The sequence below is a fragment of the Tachyglossus aculeatus genome, chromosome 4, assembly GCF_015852505.1.
Source record: "Tachyglossus aculeatus isolate mTacAcu1 chromosome 4, mTacAcu1.pri, whole genome shotgun sequence".
NCBI lineage: Eukaryota > Metazoa > Chordata > Mammalia > Monotremata > Tachyglossidae > Tachyglossus > Tachyglossus aculeatus.
Window position 1 is genome coordinate 137,282,138 of NC_052069.1, and position 21,909 is coordinate 137,304,046.

Below are 21,909 nucleotides of genomic sequence, written 5' to 3' on the forward strand. Positions count from 1 at the left end.
CCAGAAAGAGGCAAGGAAAATCTTCTTCCAGGGGATCTTAAGCACTCCCCAAACCTTGGTCCACGATGGCTTGGAGACAATGCTTCCCGGAGACAGGGGGCTGGATGATATGACCTCTAGGGACTTCATGGCCAGTTAAGCTTTGTGGTGGTGTTGCAAATCAGGGTTGGTGCTCTCCCACCCTTCTCCCCGTACCCCTCTCCCCTCCTCCATGGCCCTCTATGCTCCCCAACTCTTCCTTCCCCTTACCCTTCTCCTCCCTTACACCCCCTCCGGCCTCCTCCCTGACACCCCATCCCTCCAACCCCCTCCCAGTAAGACCAGTCCCTCACCACCAAGCCTAGTTTCCCTGGGAGAAGCAGGTGATCCGCATCACCAACTCAAACTACCAGCCACTGGGCCAGAAGTTCTGATCACGATTCTGACCTCAACCCAATGCCGGCCCCGACCCCCGTGCCTCAGTTTCCCAACTGGTCCAATGGAATGAGGTGATGCACCTGCCTCAGGAAAAACAACTTAAAGGCATTGGCAGCAATGCCAGCTGGGACCTGTGGAGCACCAGGACCGGGTGAACAGGGGCACGGCTTCTTGCCAGCCCCACCCTGAGGGTCACCCCAGCCCGGCCAGCCCACCGGCATTCTGTCTGTCTCTGACCATGCCACAGGACTGTGGGAGAAGCTGGGGTCTGGCTGCTTTCCTGGACAGCCCCCACAGCGTCAAAGAACCATCCGCCACGCCTGACTATCCCCTCTCCATCCCCGACTGTCCATCCAATGACCCAGCATAGACCATCCAACACCCCTGACTCTCCCCTCTCATCTCTGCCTCTCCTTCCAGTGACCCTAGACTACGAGCTCATTTCTAGACTGTAAGCTCTTCCCTAGACTGTACGCTCATTGTGGGCAGGGAATGTGCCTGTTTATTGTTGTGCTATACTTTCCCAAGCACTTAGTACAGTGCTCTGCACTCAGTAAGTGCTCAATAAATATGACTGAATGAATGTCCCAGCAAGGACCACCCAACCCCCAAGACTCTCCCCTCTCCATCCCTGACTACCCCTGCAGGGGACTGTCCAACACCCCTGACTCTCCTCTTGCTATCAATCAATAAATCAATCATATTTATCTGTGTGCAGAGCACTGTACTAAGCGCTTGGGAAGTACAAATTGACAACATATAGAGGCGGTCCCTACCCAACAGTGCGCTCACAGTCTAGAAGTCTATCCCTCCAGTGACCCAATGCGGACCATCCAATACCCTTGACCCTGGGCCCTGCTCCCTCCACTCCTCCTGTGCCCCAGCTTCTGCCCCCCTGGGGGCATGGGCGGCTGGTACCAGCTCCACCTCCCAGCAGGCTCTTTGGCCACTGCCTAGACCTGCCCTTTGAACCCAGGCTGAGCCCCCTCCCACCCCAGACCCTTCAGGAGGACACAAGGGTGCAGGGGGCTAGCGGGAGAGTGGGGAATCCCCACGGAGGTGGCCCAAATGAAGCTGGAAAACAAAGGGTCTTCCAGCAGTGAGGGTGGAGGGCAGGGGTCAGGGGCGACCTTACCGATGACCGTGTCCAGTTCGGTCAGAGACGGGGATGGATCCAGGGGGACGGAAGGCAGGAACGGGGGAGCAGCTCCAGGGGGAGGTGTGTAGGACACCTGCAGAACCAGGAAGGCCTAGGAGCCAGGAGGGACCATGTGTCAGACAGCTGAGGACCCCCTCCAACCTCCACCCAGGTGCGAAGCCTCCCGCCCTCTTCATTCATTCATTCAATCATATTTATTGAGCGCTTACTATGTGCAGAACACTGTCCTAAGCGCTTGGGAAGTACAAGTCGGTAACATATAGAGACGGTCGGTTTGTATCTACCTCAGAGCTGAGTACAGTGTTTGGCCCACTGTAAACACTAAACAGAAAACACGTGCCATAGGAAAAGAGGGGAATGTGGACTGCCATTTCCAGATGAGGGAAGCCAGACAGAATGTCCACTGATTGTGAAGTCCAGAGACCCCTTAAATAGGAAAGACCATCCGCACCCAGAACTCTCTTCCTCCTTCTTCTCTTCAAAATTCTCTTCCTCTCCCAGACTGAGCCCCCCTTTTCCCTCCCCTCCTCCTTCTCCTCTCCCTATCACCCCCCTCCCCCCACCCTTTGCCCCCTTCCTCTCACCGCAGCTCTTGTATATATTTCTACATATTTATCACTCTATTTTATTTGTACATACTTACTATATGTATTTTATTAATGATGTGTATATAGCTATAATTCTATTTATTCTAATAGTATTGAAGCCTGTCTACTTGTTTTGTTTTGTTGTCTGTCTCCCCCTTCTAGACAGTGAGCCCGTTGTTGGGTAGGGACCCTCTCTAGATGTTGCCGATTTGTACTTCCCAAGCGCTTAGTGCAGTGCTTTGCACACAGTAAGCTCTCAATAAATACGATTGAAGAAGAAGAACGGGCTCACAGTCTAGAAGGGGGAGACAGACAACATAAAACATCTAGACAGGTGTCAAAATCGTCAGAACAAATAGAATTGAAGTGCTATGCACATCACTAACAAAATAAATAGAATAGTAAATATGTACAAGTAAAATGAATAGAGTAATAAATCTGTACAAATACATATACAAGTGCTGCGGGGAGGCGAAGGAGGTAGGGCGGAGCGGTTCCCACCCCACTGGCAGACAAAGTTGTTTCACCTGCTGGGCAGCAGCAACATGGAAAAGAGTCAAAGGCGGATCAAAATGTTGACAATAATAATTCTGGCACTTCCATATTTTTACCAAGAAAACTATCCCAGAACGACTGCAGATGGAGAGCGGGGCGTTCTGGGAGTGATGTGTCCGGGGTGTCACTACGGGTCGGAAACGACTCAATGGCAAAAGACAAGATAATTTGTTAAGCGCTTACCGTGTGCCGGGCACTGTACTAAGCATTGGGGTGGATACAAGTAAATCGGGTTGGACACGGTCCCAGTCCCATGTGGGGCTCACAGTCTCAATCTCCTTTTTATAGATGAGAAAACACAGAGAAGTGAAGCGACGTGCCCAGGGTCACACAGCAGACAGGTGGCAGATCTGGGTTTAGAACCCATGACCTTCTGGCTCCCAGACCCATGTTCTATAATAATAATAACGATGGTATTTGTTAAGCGCTTACTATGTGCAGAGCACTGTTCTAAGCACTGGGGAGGTTACAAGGTGATCAGGTTGTCCCACGGGGGGCTCACAGTTTTAATCCCCATTTTACAGATGAGGTAACTGAGGCACAGAGAAGTCAAGTGACTTGCCCAAAGTCACACAGCTGACAGTTGGCGGAGCTGGGATTTGAACCCATGACCTCTGACTCCAAAGCCTGTGCTTTTTCCACTGAGCCACCCTGCTTCTCTATCCACTACTCCATGCTGCTTCCCTATTATGTCATGTCCAACAGCAGAGACTCAAGTTTTCACTGCCTTCAATCTCGAGTGCTTAGTACAGTGCTCTGCACATAGTAAGTGCCCAATGAATACCATTGATTGATTGCAGTATAGCCTAATGTCAAGAGCACAGGCTTGGGAGTCAGAAGGACATGGGTTCTAATCTCTACTCTGCCGCTTGTCTCCTATGTGATCCTTGGGCAAGTCACTTAACTTCCCTGTGCCTCAGTTCCCTAATCTATAAAATGGAGATTAAGAGTGTAAGTCCCATGTGGAACAGGGACTGTGTCCAATCTGATTACCTTGTATCTAACCCAGCGCTTAAAACAGTGCTTAGCCATCGTAAGCACTTAACAAATATCATTTTTTAAAAAAGATTGTTGATATCAGCAGGTCACTGCTCGGCACACACTTACCCCCGTGTGCTGTTTCTGGGCGTCAAGTAGGGGTGCGTTGTAGCTGGCAGACAAACTTGGGGAGCTGAGGATGTCTCGCAGACCCACTCGGGCTTCACCCAGGAACCTGCAGGGAGGAGAAGATGGAGAAGCAGAGTCGGAGCGAGCCACGGATGCCCAGGAGGGAAAAGAGGAAGAAGCAGACAAGGGGCGAGCCAGAGACAACCGTGAGAGGAAAGAGGAGAGTTGGGGTGAGCCAGAGACAACCGGGAAGGGGAAGGGAAGGCATGGCGAGGTGGATACAGCACAGGCCTAGGGGTCAGAAGGTCATAGGTTCTAATTCCGGCTTTGCTACTTGTCTGCTAAGTGATCATGGGCAAGTCAATTCCCTTGTCTGAGCCTCACTTCCCTCATCTGTAAAATGGGGATTGAGACAGTGAGTTCCACGTGGTACAGGGACTGCGTCCAACCCAATTTGCTTGTATCCACCCCAGCGCGTAGTACAGTGTCTGGCACATAGTAAGCACTTAACAAACACAACAATTATTAATTATTATTATTATTATTAGAAAGAAGTAGAGTGGGGCAAGCTGGGGACAACCGTGAGAGGCCCTCTCCCCTGCCCTCCCCCAGACTGTAAGCTCACTGTGGGTAGGGAATGTCACTGTTTATTGTTGTATTGTACTTTCCCAAGCGTTTAGTATAGTACAAGCAGTCAACAAATACAAATGAATGAATGAGTGAATGAATGAATGAACAAACGAAAGACAAGAGGATATGCAGAGGTGGGGTGAGCGAGGGATGACAGGAAATGGAAGAAAAAACAGCAGAATGGGGGTGAGCTGGGAATGAGCTGGGAACGACCGGAGGGGGAAGAGGAAGCCCGAACTATGGGAGTCTCTCAAGGTTCAGTTCTGGGTCCCCTTCTATTTTCCATCTACATCCATTCCCTTGGAGAACTCATTCACTCCCACGGCTTCAACTATGACCTCTATGCGGATGATACCCAAATCTACATCTCCAACCGATCTCTCTCCCTCTCTGCAGTCTCACGTTTCCTCTTGCCTTCAGGACATCTCTACTTGGACTTCCTCCAGTCACCTCAAGTTTAACATATCCAAAACTGAACTCCTTATCTTCCCAGCCAAAGAATGTCCTCCCTCTGACTCTCCCATCACTGTAGACGGCACCACCATCCTTCCTGTCTCACAAGCCTGTAACATTGGCGTTATCTTGACTCCTCTCTCTCATTTAACCCAAATATTCAATGCATCACTAAATCCTGTCCCTTCCCCCTGCACAACATAACTAAAATCTGTCCTTTCCTCTCCATCCAAAATGCTACCACATTAATACAATCACTTATTCTATCCTGCCTTGATTACTTTATCAGCCTCCTTGCTGACCTCCCGGCCTTCTGTCTCTCCCCACTCCACTCCATACTTCACTCTGCTGCCCAGATCTTTTTTCTACAGAATCATTCACAACATGTTTCCCCACTCCCCAAGAAACTCCAGTGGTTGCCCATTCTCTGCATCAAATAAAAACTCCTCACCATTGGTTTAAAAGCCAAAAATCATCTTGCCCCCTCCTACCTCACCTCACTACTCTCCTACCTCAACCCTGCCGGCATCCTCCGCTCCTCTAATGCTAACTGTATTAGCATTACATCGATCTGTACATCTATTTGTACATCGATCTGTACATCTATCTGTACACTGTACATCGATCTCAACTATCTCAACACCGACCTTTTCCCCTTGGCCTGCCTCTGGCCCAGAATGCTCTCCCTCTTCATATCCAATAGACAATGTTTCTCCCCCCATTTCAAAGCCTTATTGAAGGCCCACCTCCTCCAAGAGGCCTTCCCTGACAAAGCCCTCTTTTCCTCTTCTCCCACTCCCTTTATTCATCACCCTTCCCAGCCCCACAGCACTTATGTACATATCTGGAATTTATTTATTTATATTAATGTCTGTCTTCCCCTCAAGAGTATACGCTCACTGTGGGCAGGGCATGTGTCTTTTTATTGCTATTTTGTACTCTCTCAACCGCTTAATACAGTGCTCTGCACACAGTGAGTGCTCAATAAATACGATTGAATGAACGGACAAATGGGTGAGCCGAGAGCAACCGAAAAGGGGAAGAGGAGGAAGTGAAGTGGGAGTGAGCCGGGATGGCTGGGACAGGGAAGCTCCTGTACTATGTGAAACTTGGAGTGCTTTTTGATGTTCCCACAGGAGAAAGTGACTTTAACACATTTCACCGACATTTGGAATAGTGACGAGCCAGGGCCCCCAAAATGCAACAGTTTTCAGGTTACTAGTGGTCGAGGGTGGCCGTATCCTAAGAGGTGAATCACGGCCTTCATTTGCTGAACCAACGATAGTAATAATCCTGGAGGTATTTGGTAAGCACTATGTGCCAAGCACTGTACTAAGCACTGGGACAGATAGAAGATAATCAGGTCAGTCCCAGGGCTACACAGAGCTCCCAGTTTAAGTAGGAGGGGAATAGGATTGAATGGCCACTTTACAGATGAGGAAACTGAGGCTCCAAAGATAAGTGATTTGCCCGAGGCCACACAACAGGCAAGGGGCTGAGCTGGAATTAGAACCCACATATGCTGAATTCCAGGCCTGGGCTGTTTCCACTAAGCCATACTGCTTCTCCAATGAACGTTGTAGTGAAACCCTAGGCTTTAAGTGGTATTTGAACTTTTGTACAAGTCCAGGTACATCAATACTTAGTGATATTTAATCAGATGGCGAGATCATGCAGAAGGCTTCCAAACCCTCAGGGAGTGTCCACCTCTGAAGGGGACAGACTCAACCAAGACACTAGGGTCAGCAGACTCTGAGCAGTGTCCCCTGGCTCTGCCCACAGTCAGCAAGCCCAGGCTCTGTCACCAAAAGCGATGCAGGATGCTTGGAGAAACCAGGTGTTGGTGGCTGGCAATCCAACCAGTTATTGAGGACTTACCATATGCAGAGTCCTGTACTAAGCCTTTGAGTGAGTACGATATAATAGAGTCTGTAGACGTATTCCCTGCCCATGAGGAATGTACAGTCTGGACACCTGGTCTCACGGTCAAGGATGGACCATTCAACACCCCTAACCCAGTGACCCAGCACTGACCGCCCAACACCCTTGATTCTCCCCTCTCTATCCCTGACTGTCCCACCAGTCAGTAAGTCAGTCAGTCACTTTATCATTTTTATTGAGCGCTTACTGTGTGCAGAACACTTTACTAAGCATTTGGGAGGGTACAATATACCAATATAACAGCCACATTCCCTGCCCACAACAAGCTTAAAGTCTAAAGGGGGAGACAGACATTAATATAAATAAATACAATGACAGATATATGCATAGGAGCTGTAGGGCCCGGAGGGGGGATGAATAAAGCAAGTTGGGGTGACACAGGAGGGAGTGGAAGGAAAGGAAAAGAGTGCTCTTGGAGGAGAAGTGCCTTCAATAGGGCTTTGAAGGTGGGGAGAGTAATTGTCTGTCCGGTATCAAGAGGGAGGTCATTCCAGGCCAGTTTGGATGGAGAAGAAAGGGTGGATTTTCACTATGTTGTGGAGATCAAACTGACAGCATTTAGGGATGGACTGAATATGTGGGTTGAATGAGAGAGAGGATTCGAGGTTAACACTAAGGTTACAGGCTTGAGACAGGAAGGATGGTGGTGCCGTCTACAGTGATAGGAAAGTCAGGGGAAGGACAGGATTTGGGTGGGAAGATAAGGAGTTCTGTTTTAGACACGTTAAGTTGGAGGTGGTGACGAGAAATCCAAACAGATATCTTGAAGCAGGAGAAGCCTGTCTCGCTGCTGACCCCTGGCCCCCTTCTTACCTCTGGCCTGGGATGCCCTCCCTCCTCAAATCCGCCAGACAATTACTCTCCCCCCTGTTAAAAGCCTCCTCCAAGAGGTCTTCCCAGACTAACCCCCACTTTTCCTCATCTCCCACTCCCTTCTGCATTGCCCTAGTTTGTTCCCTCTGCTCTTCCCCCCTTTCCCAGCCACAGAGCACTTATGCAAATATCTGTAATTCTATTTATTTGTATTGGTGTATGTTATTTGTATTGGTGTCTGTTTATTTGTATTGATGTCTGTCTCCACCCTCAAGACTGTGAGCTCGTTGTGGGTGGGAACTGTCACTCTTTATTGTTGTATTTTCCCAAGTGCTTGTCCTGCATGCAGTAAGTGTTTAATAAATATGATCAAATGAAAGAATGAAATGTGAGACTGCAGAGCGGGAGTTCAGGACTGGAGATGTAGATTTGGGTGTCACCTACATAGAAATGGCAGTTGAAGCCATGGGAGTAAATGAGGTCTCCAAGAGAGTGGGTGTCTCCAAATGAGCAGCCAGAGAGACGGGAGGAGAACCAGATCCAGCATGGACCATCCCACCCCCTTGACTCTCCTTTCTCAGTCGCATTCATGGGCTCCTCCTCTGCCTCCCTCCTCCTAACTGTGGGGGTCCCTCAAGGTTCAGTTCTGAGCCCCCTTCTATTCTCCATCTACACCCACTCCATTAGAGAACTCATTCACTCCCACAGCTTCAACTACTATCTCTATGAAGATGACTCCCAAATCTCCCCCTCCATCCCTGACCTCTCTCCCTCTCTGCAGTCTCACATCTCCCCCTGACCCCACTGCCCACCTTCCCTTGGCCTGGCCCCGCCACTCTCACCCTGGCTCCGCCCCAACCCACACTGCCGGACCAGCGTGGCCGGCTCACGCTGTCCACTCAGGCCAGTGAAAATCCCTGGAAAATACGGAGACAATGGGAGGAAACAGTGTGTGGGTGAGGTGGCAAGGCACCATCAGGAGGGAGGAAAGAGAGCTTTCCCCCTCCTGACCAATCTCCGGTCCCAGCTCCAGTGTCCAAGACCCTCCTGGACGCCGTGTTCCCGGGGAGGCCACTGCGGTGTCTCCGGCCGACTCTCATTTTGTGCTGCTGACGCATCTCCTCCCCCAGTTCCACCCCACCGGATGGGCTTCTCGAGGCTGTGCTTCCGCCCGGTAGCTGGTGCCCAAGGATGGACACACCCCGGGAAGATCCACACCCAATCTCCTTCCTGCCTTCACCCCGCCGTCTCCCACAGCCTGTACCGGGCTGTCCGGCACAGGGGGTCCTGGGGGCCAGCGAGACACTAGAGCCAAGTTTAGGCCAGCTGCAGCTGGGGCACCAGTGCTCCCAAGAGAACTCTAGGCCTAGATACATCCTAACGGTCCCCCACCCCCACCCACCCCCGATGCCTCCATCAATGCTGACGGACTGCAGGAAGGGGACAGAGCGGCCCCCCCCCCCCCGCCCCCAACTTCCCTCCCCAAGTCTGGACCCAAAGGGCAGCTCCTGGACATGTCAATCAGCCTCATGCTTTTCCCGAACCCCACAGGGACAGAGCAATGGATCAGATGCTTGGGGGTACCAGAGAGCAGCTGAGGCACCCCAGTCTGATGGAGAGCCAGCACAGACAGACACACAGGAAGACTGAGCCACCTGTGGCCACAGGGACTGGTAGGGGAGACAAGGTTGCTGACAGGCTGGAGTTTGCGGAGGGCTTCCTGGTGGAGGTGGCATGGGAAAATAGCAGGCCGCGGGCGGGGGATGTGAAGCTCGATGTGGGCAGAGGTGATTGTTTATTGTTGCATCGTACTCTCCCAAGCACTTAGCACAGTGCTCTGCACACAGTAAGGGCTCAATAAATACGATCGAATGAACGAATGAATGAAGGTTGTGGACACGGTGGGGAGCTAAAGCCTCGACCCCAGCTTGGACCGCAGTGGGCAATCAACCTCTGCAGGGGGCTGGCAGACATGGGGCGGAGTGGTTCCTGGGTTGGAGGTCACGAGGCAGTAATAATAATAATAATCATGGTATTTGTTAAGTGCTTACTATGTGTGAAGTACTGTTCTAAGCGCTGGGGGGGATACAGGGTGATTAGGTTGTCCCACATGGGGCTCACAGTCTTAATCCCCATTTTACAGATGAGGTAACTGAGGTGTAGAGAAGTTAAATGAGTTGCCCAAAGTCACACAGCAGACAAGTGGTGGATTCAGGATTAGAACCCATGACCTCTGACTTCCAAGCCTGTACTCTTTCCACTGAGCCACGCTGCTCCCACTCCTCCTAAGTTCAATCATCTCCTGCAGAGGAAAAAACAGCCCTGGGATCCTCTCCGCGAGCCAATCATCATCATCGTCGTCGCCTCCAGTGGTATTTATTGAGTGCCTACTGTGTGCAGAGAACTGTACTAAATGCTTGAGAGAGGAGAATACAATAGAGTTGGTAGACAAGTTCCATGCCCACAACAAGCTTACAGTCTAGAGGACCAAATCCTGTCAGTTTTTCTTCTACAATATCTCCAAGATCCATACCTTCCTTCTCCATCCAAACTATTATCCCACTGGTCCAAGGACTTGTCCTATCCTGCCTCAACTACTGCATCAGCCTCCTCGCTCAACTCTCTGTCTCCAGCCTCTTCCCCTTCCAGTCCATATTTCACTCTGCTGCCCAAGTCATTTCCCTAAAATGTCATTCTGCACAGGTTTCCCCACTTCTCAAAAGACTCCAGTGCTGACCCCTGCACCTGCACACCAAACAAAAACTTCTTACCATCATGTTTAAGATATTCAATCAGCCTTTCTCACTTCTTATCTCCGTTCCTCCCCCACCACACTCCACCTCGCACACTTCACTTCTCAACCCAACCTACTCACTGAACTTCAGTCTGGTCTTTCTCACCACTGATCCTTGCTCTCGTCCTCCCTCCTATGTGGTACTTTCTCCCCCTGCACATCTGCCAGACCACTGCTCTTCCCATCTTCAAAGCCCCTCTGAGATCATGTCTCCTCTAAGATTTGTCTGAACCATCTTCCATCTCTCCCAGTTACCATGATTATCATCATCATCATCATTGTTATTGTATTGATTAAGCACTTAATTTGTGTCAGGCACTGTTCTAAGCACTGGGGTAGAGACAATATAATCAGGCTGGAAACAGTCCCTGTTCCACATGGGGTCACAGTCTAAGAAAGGATGGAGAACAGGCATTGAATCTCCATCTTTACAGTTGAGAAAACCGGGGTCCAGAAAAGTTAAATGATTTGCCCAGTATCACATGGCAGGCAAGCAGAGAAGCCAGGATTAGAACCCAGGTCTTCTAACTCCCAGGCCCATGGTCTTTCCACTAGGCCATGCTCCTCCTGTGAGTTACAGTCCCCCAAATCCCCACCTCAACTCTTCTGGTCTCACTGCACACACACGTATTGCCGAGAAGCAGTGCAGCTCAATGGAAAGAGCATGGGCTTGGGAATCAGAGGTCATGAGTTCACATCCCAGCTCTGCGAATTGTCAGCTGTGTGACTTTGGGCAAGTCACTTAACTCTTCTGTGCCTCAGTTCCCTCATCTGTAAAATGGGCATTAAGACTGTGAGCCCCACATGGGACAACCTGATCGTCTTGTATCCTCCCCAGTGCTTAGAACAGTGCTATGCACAGAGTAAGTGCTTAACAAATGCCATCATCATCATTATTATTATTACTATTTCTGAACATACAAGGCTTACAACTTAAGCTCTTAGTCATTTAGTTATCTCTTTCTCTCTCTCTCTCTCTTCCCCTTTCTCTCTCTCTCTCTCTCTTTCTCGAAGGATTTAGATAGAGAGGGGAAGGATAGAGAAGGAAAAAGAGAAATGAAGAAAACTTTCCTTTCTTTCTCCTATCGCCTATCTGTAAATTAGTCCATCTCCTCTGCTGGACTGTAAGTTCCTTGAGGGCAGGGATTATGTCTACAAGGTCTGTTGAACTCTTTTCGAAAGCTCAGTACAGTTTTCTGCACACGGCACTTAAATATCATAGGTCGATTGATCAATCGATGGATGGTTTAGTTCAGCCCCCTCTGCCTGGACCCCCATCGAATGGAGGAGTGGGCCTGAAGAGAGCAGAAAGAGAAACGACTGTCTCGGATTACTCTCAGCTCATCCTTGGTTTGGTACAATGCTCTGCACACCATAAGTGCTCTATAAATAGAACTGATCCTGTTCTCTCTCTTCCCACCCCTGCCCTGGCCCCTCTCCCCACCCCCTGGGGCCTGGGCCAGGTTTATTCCCGGCAGTGTTCACTCCAGAATGGATCCAGCTGAACTTAAAATAGGTTAATTCCCTCTCCAGCTCCGGCAGGAGAAGGAGATACATTTGGAAGTGCTGGAATTTCCTGCAGCCCCAAGACAGTGGCAAAACATACCATTTGCCAGAGTCTTTGGAACGGAAACACCTTGGGCTTCTGAGACGGGCAGATACAACAAGGGGGGAGCAAAGCTGCACGCCTCTCTGGACACACCCCCTCTCAAGTGACCGAGAGGCCAGGGCTCCCCGGGGCCAGCTTTCTGAGAGATGGTCGGAAACTGTCCCCCTCGACCTGTGAAATGGGGGGTCCCAGTATGTGGAAAACACAACCTGCTGTGTCCTTGGAACACATGTGGTGGGGCCAGGGCAGGGGGGATCAGGCAGGGGAGTGTGTCAGGGGGCAGACCAGAGGGTGCGATGGGTGGCAGCAAGCAGGCAGAGGGGAAAGACAGGGGGTTGGAGCCCTGGGGGAGGCAGCAGAGGTGGCATTCTGGGTTTGAAGAATCAGGGAACAGTGGAGAGGTGAGAGGTGAAATCAAGGGGAAATCCCATCCTCAGCCCCTAAGCACTTAAATACATATCTGTAATTTGTTTTATTTAATATCTGTCTCCCCCTCTAGAGTGTAAGCTCCCTGTGGGCAGGGAACATATCTACCCCCTCTGATGTATTGTACTTTCCAAAATGCTCAGTACAGTGCTCTGCGTAAATACTATGGATTGATTGATTGATTTGCGTTTCGTCCTGCAGGAGTGTCTCCAAGGCTGCCCAGCTCCCACTCCTCTCAGTAGGCAGGGATCAAGCGCTTAGTACAGTGCTCTGCACACAGTAAGCGCTCAATAAATATGATTGAATGAATGAATGAATATCCCCAATAACCGAAATCCTGGAAAATGCCTAACTCAGGCTAACCCCCACAAAACCCAACTCCTTCACCCTAAGACTGTGGACCCCATGTGGGACAGGGCCCTGTGTCCGACCTGATTATCTGATGTCCACCCTACTGCCCAACAGGGTGCTTAGCACAGAGTAAACACTTAACAATCACCACAATTATCACTAGTGCTGAAGTGTTGCAAAGGATTTGGGAGGGAAGACAAGAGTTCGGTTTGGGGCTTGTTGAGCTTCAGGTATCAGTCAGTCAATTGTACTTATTGAGCGCTTACTGTATGCAGAGAAGTAAAATGACATAATGGATAGAGCACAGGCCTGAGAGTCAGAAGGTCATGGGTTCTAATCCTGGGCCCGCCACTTGTCTGCTATGTGACCTTGCGCAAGTCACTTAGCTTCTCCGTGCCTCAGTTACCTCATCTGCAAAATGGGGATTGAGACTGTGAACCTCTCGTGGCATAGGGACTGTGTCCAACTCTATTTGCTTGTACCCACCCCAGAACTTAGTACAGTGCCTGGCACACAGTAAGTGCTTAACAAATACCATTATTATCATTATTATTAAGCATGTGGGACAGTACAATATAACAGACACATTTCCTGCCCACAGAGGGGGAGCTCGGTGGGACATTCAGAGAAGCAGCATGGCTCAGTGGAAAGAGCCCAGGCTTTGGAGTCAGAGGTTATGGGTTCTAATCCCACCTCCACCACTTGTCAGCTGTGTGACTTTGGGCAAGTCACTTCCCTGTGCCTCAGTTACCTCATCTGTAAAATGGGGATTAAGACTGTGAGCCCCACGTGGGACAACCTTGATTACCTTGTATCCCCCCAAGCACTTAGAACAGTGCTTGGCACATAGTAAGTGCTTAACAAATACCAACATTATTATTATTATTATTAAAAAGAGAAAACAGCACCAGCCACTTAAAAACATTCATCACAACTCAGCCTTTCTGTGTGGATTCTGCGTTGGCCTGTACAGCCACGCACATAATCATGGGTGAACTTCGCCATCAGTGGTGTCTTCTTCAAATACCCAGGACAGCTGAATATATACAACATCAGAATGGGAGCTCCAAGAGCCTAGGGAGTGGGCTGGGTATTTGCCCAGTACAATCAGCTGTCCTTCAGGCAACTCCTCCAAACTGGCCCCTCTCCATCTCTCGAATCCATCCAGCAGAGATACATCTGTCTTTCCGCCTCTCTCAAGTATCATTCATTCATTCTGCTTAACATTCATTCCGCTCTCTTTTTTCCATTACCCCCAGGACTGCACTCTTCACTTGGCTCCTTCTCAGCCAATCTATTCCCTGTGCCTCATTCTCGCTTCTCCTGCCACTGGCCTCTGCTTCCTTCCTTCCAACTCCTTCTCTGTTCCCTGGCCCTTCCTGCCTCTCCTTCCAGAAGAGGGGACTAGTGCCAGAGAAGATTCCCATCACCAGCTCACCTGTTCCTTCCCACTGTCTCATGATCTTTCACCACCACATGGAGCTCAGAGCTCAGGTCCAGGGGGATCCCCTTCAGGTCCCACTCGAAGCCCTGGAAAGAGAAAGGGGCTGAGTGAGGGTCCCAGAGGCTCAGACGTCAGAGGCCTCAGCGGGAACATGGTAGCCGGGGAGCTTCGAAGCCCAGTCAGCAGACTTTGGCTCTCTGTGACTGGCTTCTGGGCCATGCCCCTATGCGGGAGAACCTCACAGACTCAGGAAGACAGGGACACCAGCCCCGCTTCCCAGCCTTGGCCTGGAGAGACCCCAAGGAGACCCCAGGGCCCGTGGGAGAGCAACAGCTGGCTAAAGAGGTGGACAGCTGAGAGAAGCTCACCTCGTTCCACACGGGATTCAAATTGTTCTTGATGACTTTCGTTCTTTTCTTCACCCCTGAGACACAGAGAGAAACACACAGGAGGTCACAGAGAGTTGACCCCGATACAGGAAAAAGCAACGTCAGAGTGACAAACTGTCCATTTCCCCTAGGTGTTGAACACGCAACCACTAATCCCACTTCCATCCCAGGCCCTTGGCTCAACCCACCAAGGACTCCCTCTGCACACCCTCCTGGACACCCACCCTCATGGTCTAGGGTGGGCCGTCCACCTCCCTGCTCTCCCTCCACCTCTTTGCTCTCCCCTCTCCAACCCTGACTCCCTCCAGTGACCCAGCATGGACCACCCAACATCCCTGACTCTCCCTTCTCCATCCCTGACTGTCCCCCAGTGACCCAGCCTGGACCATCCAAACACCCCTGACTTTCTTCTCTCCATCCCTGACCATCCTTTCAGTGACCCAATATGGATCTGTCCAAACCTCTCTGGACCTGCTGATATTTCCAGCTGCACTCTCCCAAGTGCTAAGTGCTCTGAAAAGACTAAATGCTCAAAAAATACTGCTAATTGATTGACCGGTTGATCAGCTTCCTGTGGGAAGGACGACCCTATGTTTATTCCCCGCTGAGGAATAAGTGTTTCCTTGTGTTTGTTCTGGCTCCCTCCAGCTCCTCATCCTTGGTTGGGGGTGGGAAGAGGGGATCTGGGGAGAAGCAATTTCACACTCACTCTCGATTCACCCTACCCAAATTGTAGCTGTCGTGCGTCGGGCTGGACTCCGACAGAAGCCAAGCCGTTTCCTCCCCACATTCCCACAAGATAAGGACTTGGGTCGGAATCTGCCCATTTCACAGTGGGCAGGTGTTGAGGTGGGGGATTGAAGGTCACCCTGCAGGTAAGGAGCAGACCAGGGCCTGGAATCTGGCTCTCCAAACTCCAGGCCCTTCCCCCTTCTCCCCAGCCCCCTGGGAACCGGCGAGTGCCTTTGGCCCAGAGCCCAAGGATTTCCGGCCATTGGCAGGGTCAGCTCCAAGTGCCCTTACTGGCCAGCCGCCCAGAGCACAGCTGCCCGCCCACAGCCGCCCCCTCCGTCTCCGTGGTCGCTCTCCCCGCTCAGCGGCCACTTAATGGGCAGGGCCCAAGTTTCTATCCTCCCCAGTGCAGGGAGTATGACTGGGCAATGACGACCGACAGATAAAAAAAAAAAATAATAATAATAATGGCATTTATTAAGCGTTTACTATGTGCAAAGCACTGTTCTAAGCACTGGGGAGGTTAACAAGGTGATCAGGTCATCCCACAGGGGGCTCACAGTCTTCATCCTCATTTTACAGATGAGGGAACTGAGGCCCAGAGAAGTTGTGACTTGCCCAAAGTCACGCAGCTGATAAGTGGTGGAGCCGGGATTTGAACCCATGACCTCTGACTCCAAAGCCCGGGCTCTTTCCACTGAGCCACGCTGCTTCAATAATAATGGTATTTGTTAAGTGCTTACTATGTGCCAGGCACTGTGCTAAGCGCTGGGGTGGGTACCAGAAAATTGGGCTGGACACAGTCCTTGTCCCACATGTGGCGGTAAGTCTCAACCCCCATTTTATAGATGAGGGAACTGAGGCCCAGAAAAGTGAAGCGACATGCCCAAGGTCACACAACAGACAGGTGGCAGAGGCGGGATTAGAACCCACGACCCTTCTGACTCCCAGGCCCGGGCTCTAGCCACTAGGTCAGGCATCGGGTTCTGACTGAAACTCCCTTCGACCTCCCCAAAATGTGGGGTCTGAGACCCCAGCAGGGGTACCCAGGGTCCGCTCGTCTGCAGTGGAAGGGATGGGGGACGGACGAAGATGAAGGACAAGGGGCAGAAAAGGGACGTTTTTCCAGGCCAGGATGGGGCCCACCTCCAAATATGGGACAAAGATGAAAGAAAAGGGGCAGAGAAGGGATGGTTTTCCAGGCTAGGATAGGGTCCATCTCCAGAAATGGGAAGCAAGATATCAAACTGTAGTAAGTCGGACTTGGAGTAATCAGTCAACGGCGGGGGCCTGGCCAGGCTAGCAGATCCCGGGGAGCGACTAGCCAAAGAAAGTGGAACGGATCCACTCTCTAAAAGGGGGATGGCAGAGCACTGTAATAATAATAGTAATAATAATAATAATGGCATCTGTTAAGCGCTTACTATGTGCAAAGCACTGTTCTAAGAGCTGGGGTTGATACAAGGTAATCAGGTTGTCCCTCGTGGGGCTCACAGTCTTAGCCCCCATTTTACAGATGAGGTAACTGAGGCACAGAGAAATGAAGTGACTTGCCCAGAGTCACGCAGCCGATAAGTGGCGGAGCCAGGATTAGGACAAATGACCTCTGACTCCCAAGCCCGGGCTCTTTCCACTAAGCCACGCTGCTTCTCATGCTTCACTGTACTAAGCGCTTGGAAGAGTACGGAATAACAATAAACTGACATATTCCCTGCCCACAACGAGCAGAATTAATAAGCCCCAGTTGTTTCAATCAATGGTATTTATTGAGCACTTACTGTACTAAGTGCTCGGGAGAGTACAATATAACAGCTGGTACACACACTTTCCCTGCCCACACCAAGTTTACATTTTTGAGGGGAGATGTCTCTGGGGCAGTCAGTCAGTCAATCGTATTGATTGAGTGTTTACTGCGTGCAGAGCACTGTACTAAGCGCTTGGGAGAATACAATATAACAATATAACAGACACATTCCCTGCCCCATATGAGCTAGAGGGGGGCAGTCCTGCCTGGAGGCAGGAGGCTGGATCGCATCCTCTAGGCTGTAAACTCATTATGGGGAAGGAACGTGTCTGCTAATTCTGTTGTCCCAAGCGCTTAGTACAGTCCTCTGCACATAGTAAGCACTCAATCAATACGATTGATTGATTGATTGAAGACCTTCTAAGGCTTCTTCCCAAATTCCACCATCCTCCTGTTTCCCAATGATCGATCAATCAATAATAATAATTGTGCTTTTTGTTAAGCACTTACTCTGTGCCATACACTGTACTAAGTGCTGGGGTAGATACAGCCTAATCAGGTTGGACACAATCCCATGGGGCTCACAGTTTTAAATCACCGTTTAACAGATGAGGTAACTGAGGCCCAAAGAAGTGAAGTGACTTACCCAAGGTCATTAGCAGACAAGTAGTGGAGGCGTGATTAGAACACATGACCTTCTGGCTCCCAGGCCCATGCTCTAACTACTAAGCATACTGCTTCTCTGTGGTATTTACTTAGTGCCCTGCAGACTGAAAGTTCCTCCAGGGATCATGTCTTCCATCTCTATTGTATTGGACTCTCCCAAGCGCTTAGTCCAGTGCTCTGCACACTCAATAGATATCAGATTGTTAACTGATTGATCAATAGACTGTAAGCTCCTTCTGGGCAGGGATCACTTCCAGCACTTAGAACAGTGCTTGGCACATAGTAAGCCCTTAACAAATACCATTATTATTATTATTATTATCTACCAAGTGTTATTCCAGTGCTCTGCACGCAATAAGTGCTCAATAAATACCATTGATTGACTGATTGATTGATTGCAGAGAATTCCTTTGGGGAGGCAGGGAGAGTGGATCAGCTGCCCCAGAGAGATGGTTAATGGGTCTCCTGGTGGAGGGGAGGGGAGGGGAAAAGGAAGAGGAAGAGGAAAGAGGTGTCAAGATGAGGAGCCAGAACAATGGCTGAGCCAGGATCCTGGCGTCCCAGGGGCGCACAGAGACATTCCTGGAGAAGCCGGACTTCCCACTCCCTCCCGCTCCCTCTGCCTCCGCCATGGCTATAAAAGGTCAAGAGCCGCACAAAAGATGAACAAACTTAAAGAAAAAGGGGCAGACGTGCTATCACGGCTTAAGGGAAGCCCCCTAAAACTCTCTTTTTGTCTCCCCTTTCCTCCCCCCAGCCCTCACTCACACACACACAAACACACACACACACACTCTCTCCCAGTTGCTCACCACATGCTCTATGCAAGCACACATGTTCACACATGCTGTCTCCCATATGTATCACTCGATTAGTAACACTGTCTACCCTGGACAGAACACTGTACTATACGCTTGAATAATAATAATAATGGCATTTATTAAGCGCTTACTAGGTGCAAAGCACTGTTCTAAGCACTGGTGTGAAATAGAGGCGGAAGACACCATCGCTGCCCTCAAGGAATTTACAATTTACGGATAGGGAAGGGGCAGAGTATAAGGATATGTACATAGGTGCAGGGAACTGGGGGTGGCCAGGCACTGTACTAAAACCACCGAGGTAGACACAAGCTAATCAGGTTGGACACAATCCCTGTCCCACATGAGGCTCACCATCCTGATCCCCATTTTCCAGAAGAGGTAACTGAAGCACAGAGAAATTGCCTACGGTCACACAGCAGAAAGGGGCAGAACTGGGATTAGAAGCCAGGTCCTGTATCCACTACGTCTGCTGCTTCTCAATAAAAGTTCACAGGCGATAAAGAACAGAGGGTGAATAGGGTGGGGAGACGAGGTGTTAGTCAAGGAAGGTTTCTTGGAGATGTGATTCTAGGAACGGCTTTGAAGATGGGGAGAGTATTTGCTCTGTTGGATGTCAAGGGGCTATATTCTCACACACCCATGACCCCTCACTACAAAATTATTATTAATTAGTCTATGTGTTAGATGTTCTAGCACATAGACTAATTAATGATACTACCTTTAATTTTTCTAGCCCTTTCTTTTTCCAAAGCACTGCCACATTGATTCACTTTGAGGCAGAGAGAGGCTGATTCTCCTTAAGAGGAGGAAATTGGCCCAGAGAGGTTACAGGATCTGAGCGGAGTCACAAAGCTGTCCACTTGCAAAACTGATTCTCTTCTGATTCAGTGCTGGTCGTCAGGACTTTCCCTTCCCCGGGGCCAGCTAACAATAAGCAAGCTTACAATTAGCCAGCTCTAAGATAAACAGGAAAGGACCCGGTCCTGGGAGTCGGCGGACCTGAGTTCTAAGCCTGGTTCTGCCACTTCATTCAATCGTATTTATTGAGCGCTTGCTGTGTGAAGAGCATCGCGCTAAGAGCTTGGGAGAGTACAATACAACAATAAACAGTCACATTCCCTGCCCACAACGGGCTTACAGTCTAGAAAGACATCAATAAAAGTAAATAAAATGACAGATATGTGCATAAGTGCTGTGGGGCTGCGAGGGGGGAGGGAGCGGGTAAGAGCAGGGCAATGCAGAAGGGAATGGGAGTTGAGGAAAAGTGGGGCTGAGTCTGGGAAGGCCTCTTGGAGGAGAAGGGCCTTCAGTGAGGCTTGGAATGGGGGGAGAGTCACTGTAGGTCGGATTATTCATTCATTCATTCATTCATTCATTCAATCGTATTTATTGAACGCTTAGTGTCCAGAGCACTGTACTAAGCCCTTGGGAGAGTACACTATAACAATAAACAGACATTCGTTGCCCACAACAAACACACTTTCCTGCTGTGTGACCTTGGGCAAGTCACTTCGCTCTTCTGTACCTCAGTTCCCTTATCTGTAAAATGGGGATCTGATACCTGTTCTCCCTCCTGCTTAGACTGTGAGCCCTTGAGGGACAGGGACTGTGTCCACTCTGTGAGCCCTTGAGGGACAGGGACTGTGTCCACTCCAGTGCTTGGTACAATGTACGCACTTAAATACCACTATTGCTACACCTAAGGCCTCCTGAGAAGAAGATGTGAGAAAGTGAGCAATACAGAGATGTCCAGGAGCAGCTCCAAGTGACAGCATTGTTGACTGTCCAGGGTCAGCGGCGGGTTCGCTGCCTCCTGCCCCATGAAATGGGCAGCTCCAAACAGACTGCTGCCACTGCTGCCACCCGGGCCCACACAGAATCCACCCAGGGCCCACCAGGGACCACCCAGCATCCAACCAGGGTTCAATCCAAGCAGGACTAGTCCCTGTCAGCAGGGGCCAGCAGCTCTTGGCTCCGGGTGGTACCCTCCCAGGGGGCACGTGCCCTGGGCGGCTCCAGGCCTCCGCCACCACCCCCGGTCTGGCCGTGCCAGCCCCTCACCTCGGAAGCTGAGGCTGGCGATGGGGTCACTGTGGCGACCCTTCTTCTCCACGCTGGGGAGAGAGCTGGCCCTCTGCAAGAGGCAGCACAGCATAGCCGGGCCGGACAGGACCGGAGGAAGAACAGCGGACGGAGTGGCCCTGGCTGGCAGCGGCAGCGGCAGCGATGGACAGAGTGGCCGGGACTCTTTAGCCAGGGAGGGAAAGGAGCCCAGGGAGGGAGGGAAGGAGGATGGACAGGGGAGGGGCAGAGGGAAGAACAGAGAGAGGAGGAGTGGAGGGAGACTGGGCCTGGGAGTGGCAGAGGGAGGGACAGAGAGAGGCTGGGCCGGGGAGGACCAGAGGGAGGGCCGGAGGGAGAAGGATGATGACGATGACGGCATTTGTTAAGTGCTTACTATGTGCCAAGCACTGCTCTAAGCGCTGAGGGAGATACACGGTAATCAGGTTGTCCCACTTGGGGCTCACAGTGTTAATCCTCATTTTACTGATGAGGAAACTGAGGCACAGAGAAGTGAAGTGGCTTGGTCAAGGTCACACAGCAGACAAGTGGCAAGACGAAGGAGGAGCGGAGGGAAGAGCTGAGGGAGGCTGGTTTGGGGAGGAAAGGAGGGAGGAGTGAAGGGAGGAGCGGGGTCTTGGGGAGCAGAGGGAAGAGAGGAGGGAGGAGCAGAGAAGGAGCAGAGGGAGGGATAGGGAGATGCTGGCCTGGAAAGGACCAGAGGGAGGACTAGAGAGAGGCTGGGCCTGGGGGGTGGCAGAGGGGAGTGCCCTCCGACCGCTTCCTAATGACCGGATACCTGCCGAGTACTTACTGGCACTACTTACCTCCCCACCCCCCCATCCCGTCCCCCAGGCCTGGGCCTCCAGGGAGCGGGGCGAAGAGGGGTGCTGGGGGCCGATGTTGTGAGGTCCCTCGGGGGCAGATGAGCTACCAAAGGACCAACACACAGTTATTGGATGGTCTGTGCTGGGTCACTGGTGCAAGATTTGTGAATAATAATAAATAATAATCATAATAATAATGGAATTTGTTAAGCGCTTACTATGTGCAAAGCACTGTTCTAAGCGCTGGGGGGATACAATCAATCGATCAATCGTATTTATTGAGCGCTTACTGTGTGCAGAGCACTGTACTAAGCGCTTGGGAAGTACAAGTTGTCAACACATAGAGACGGTCCCTACCCAACAGTGGGCTCACAGTCTAGAAT

At 50.7% G+C, this 21,909-nt stretch overlaps 1 protein-coding gene across 11 annotated transcripts in view; it reads right to left on the reverse strand.

Moving 5' to 3' along the window:
* Positions 1-21,909, reverse strand: part of DYSF (dysferlin) — a 157,711-nt gene that overhangs the window by 130,151 nt on the left and 5,651 nt on the right. For 6 of the 11 annotated variants that reach the window (XM_038744612.1, XM_038744610.1, XM_038744608.1 and 3 more), the window contains exons 1-5: positions 20,700-20,808; positions 14,655-14,710; positions 14,281-14,372; positions 3,826-3,931; positions 1,553-1,667 (exon numbers count right to left, since the gene is read on the reverse strand). In XM_038744612.1, coding sequence (XP_038600540.1) covers positions 1,553-1,667; positions 3,826-3,931; positions 14,281-14,372; positions 14,655-14,710; positions 20,700-20,793 — 463 coding nt within the window. In that variant the 5' untranslated portion in view covers positions 20,794-20,808. Of the gene's footprint in view, positions 1-1,552; positions 1,668-3,825; positions 3,932-14,280; positions 14,373-14,654; positions 14,711-20,699; positions 20,809-21,909 lie in introns of those variants that run through there. The other 5 variants (XM_038744614.1, XM_038744611.1, XM_038744609.1 and 2 more) reach the window with 1 other exon arrangement.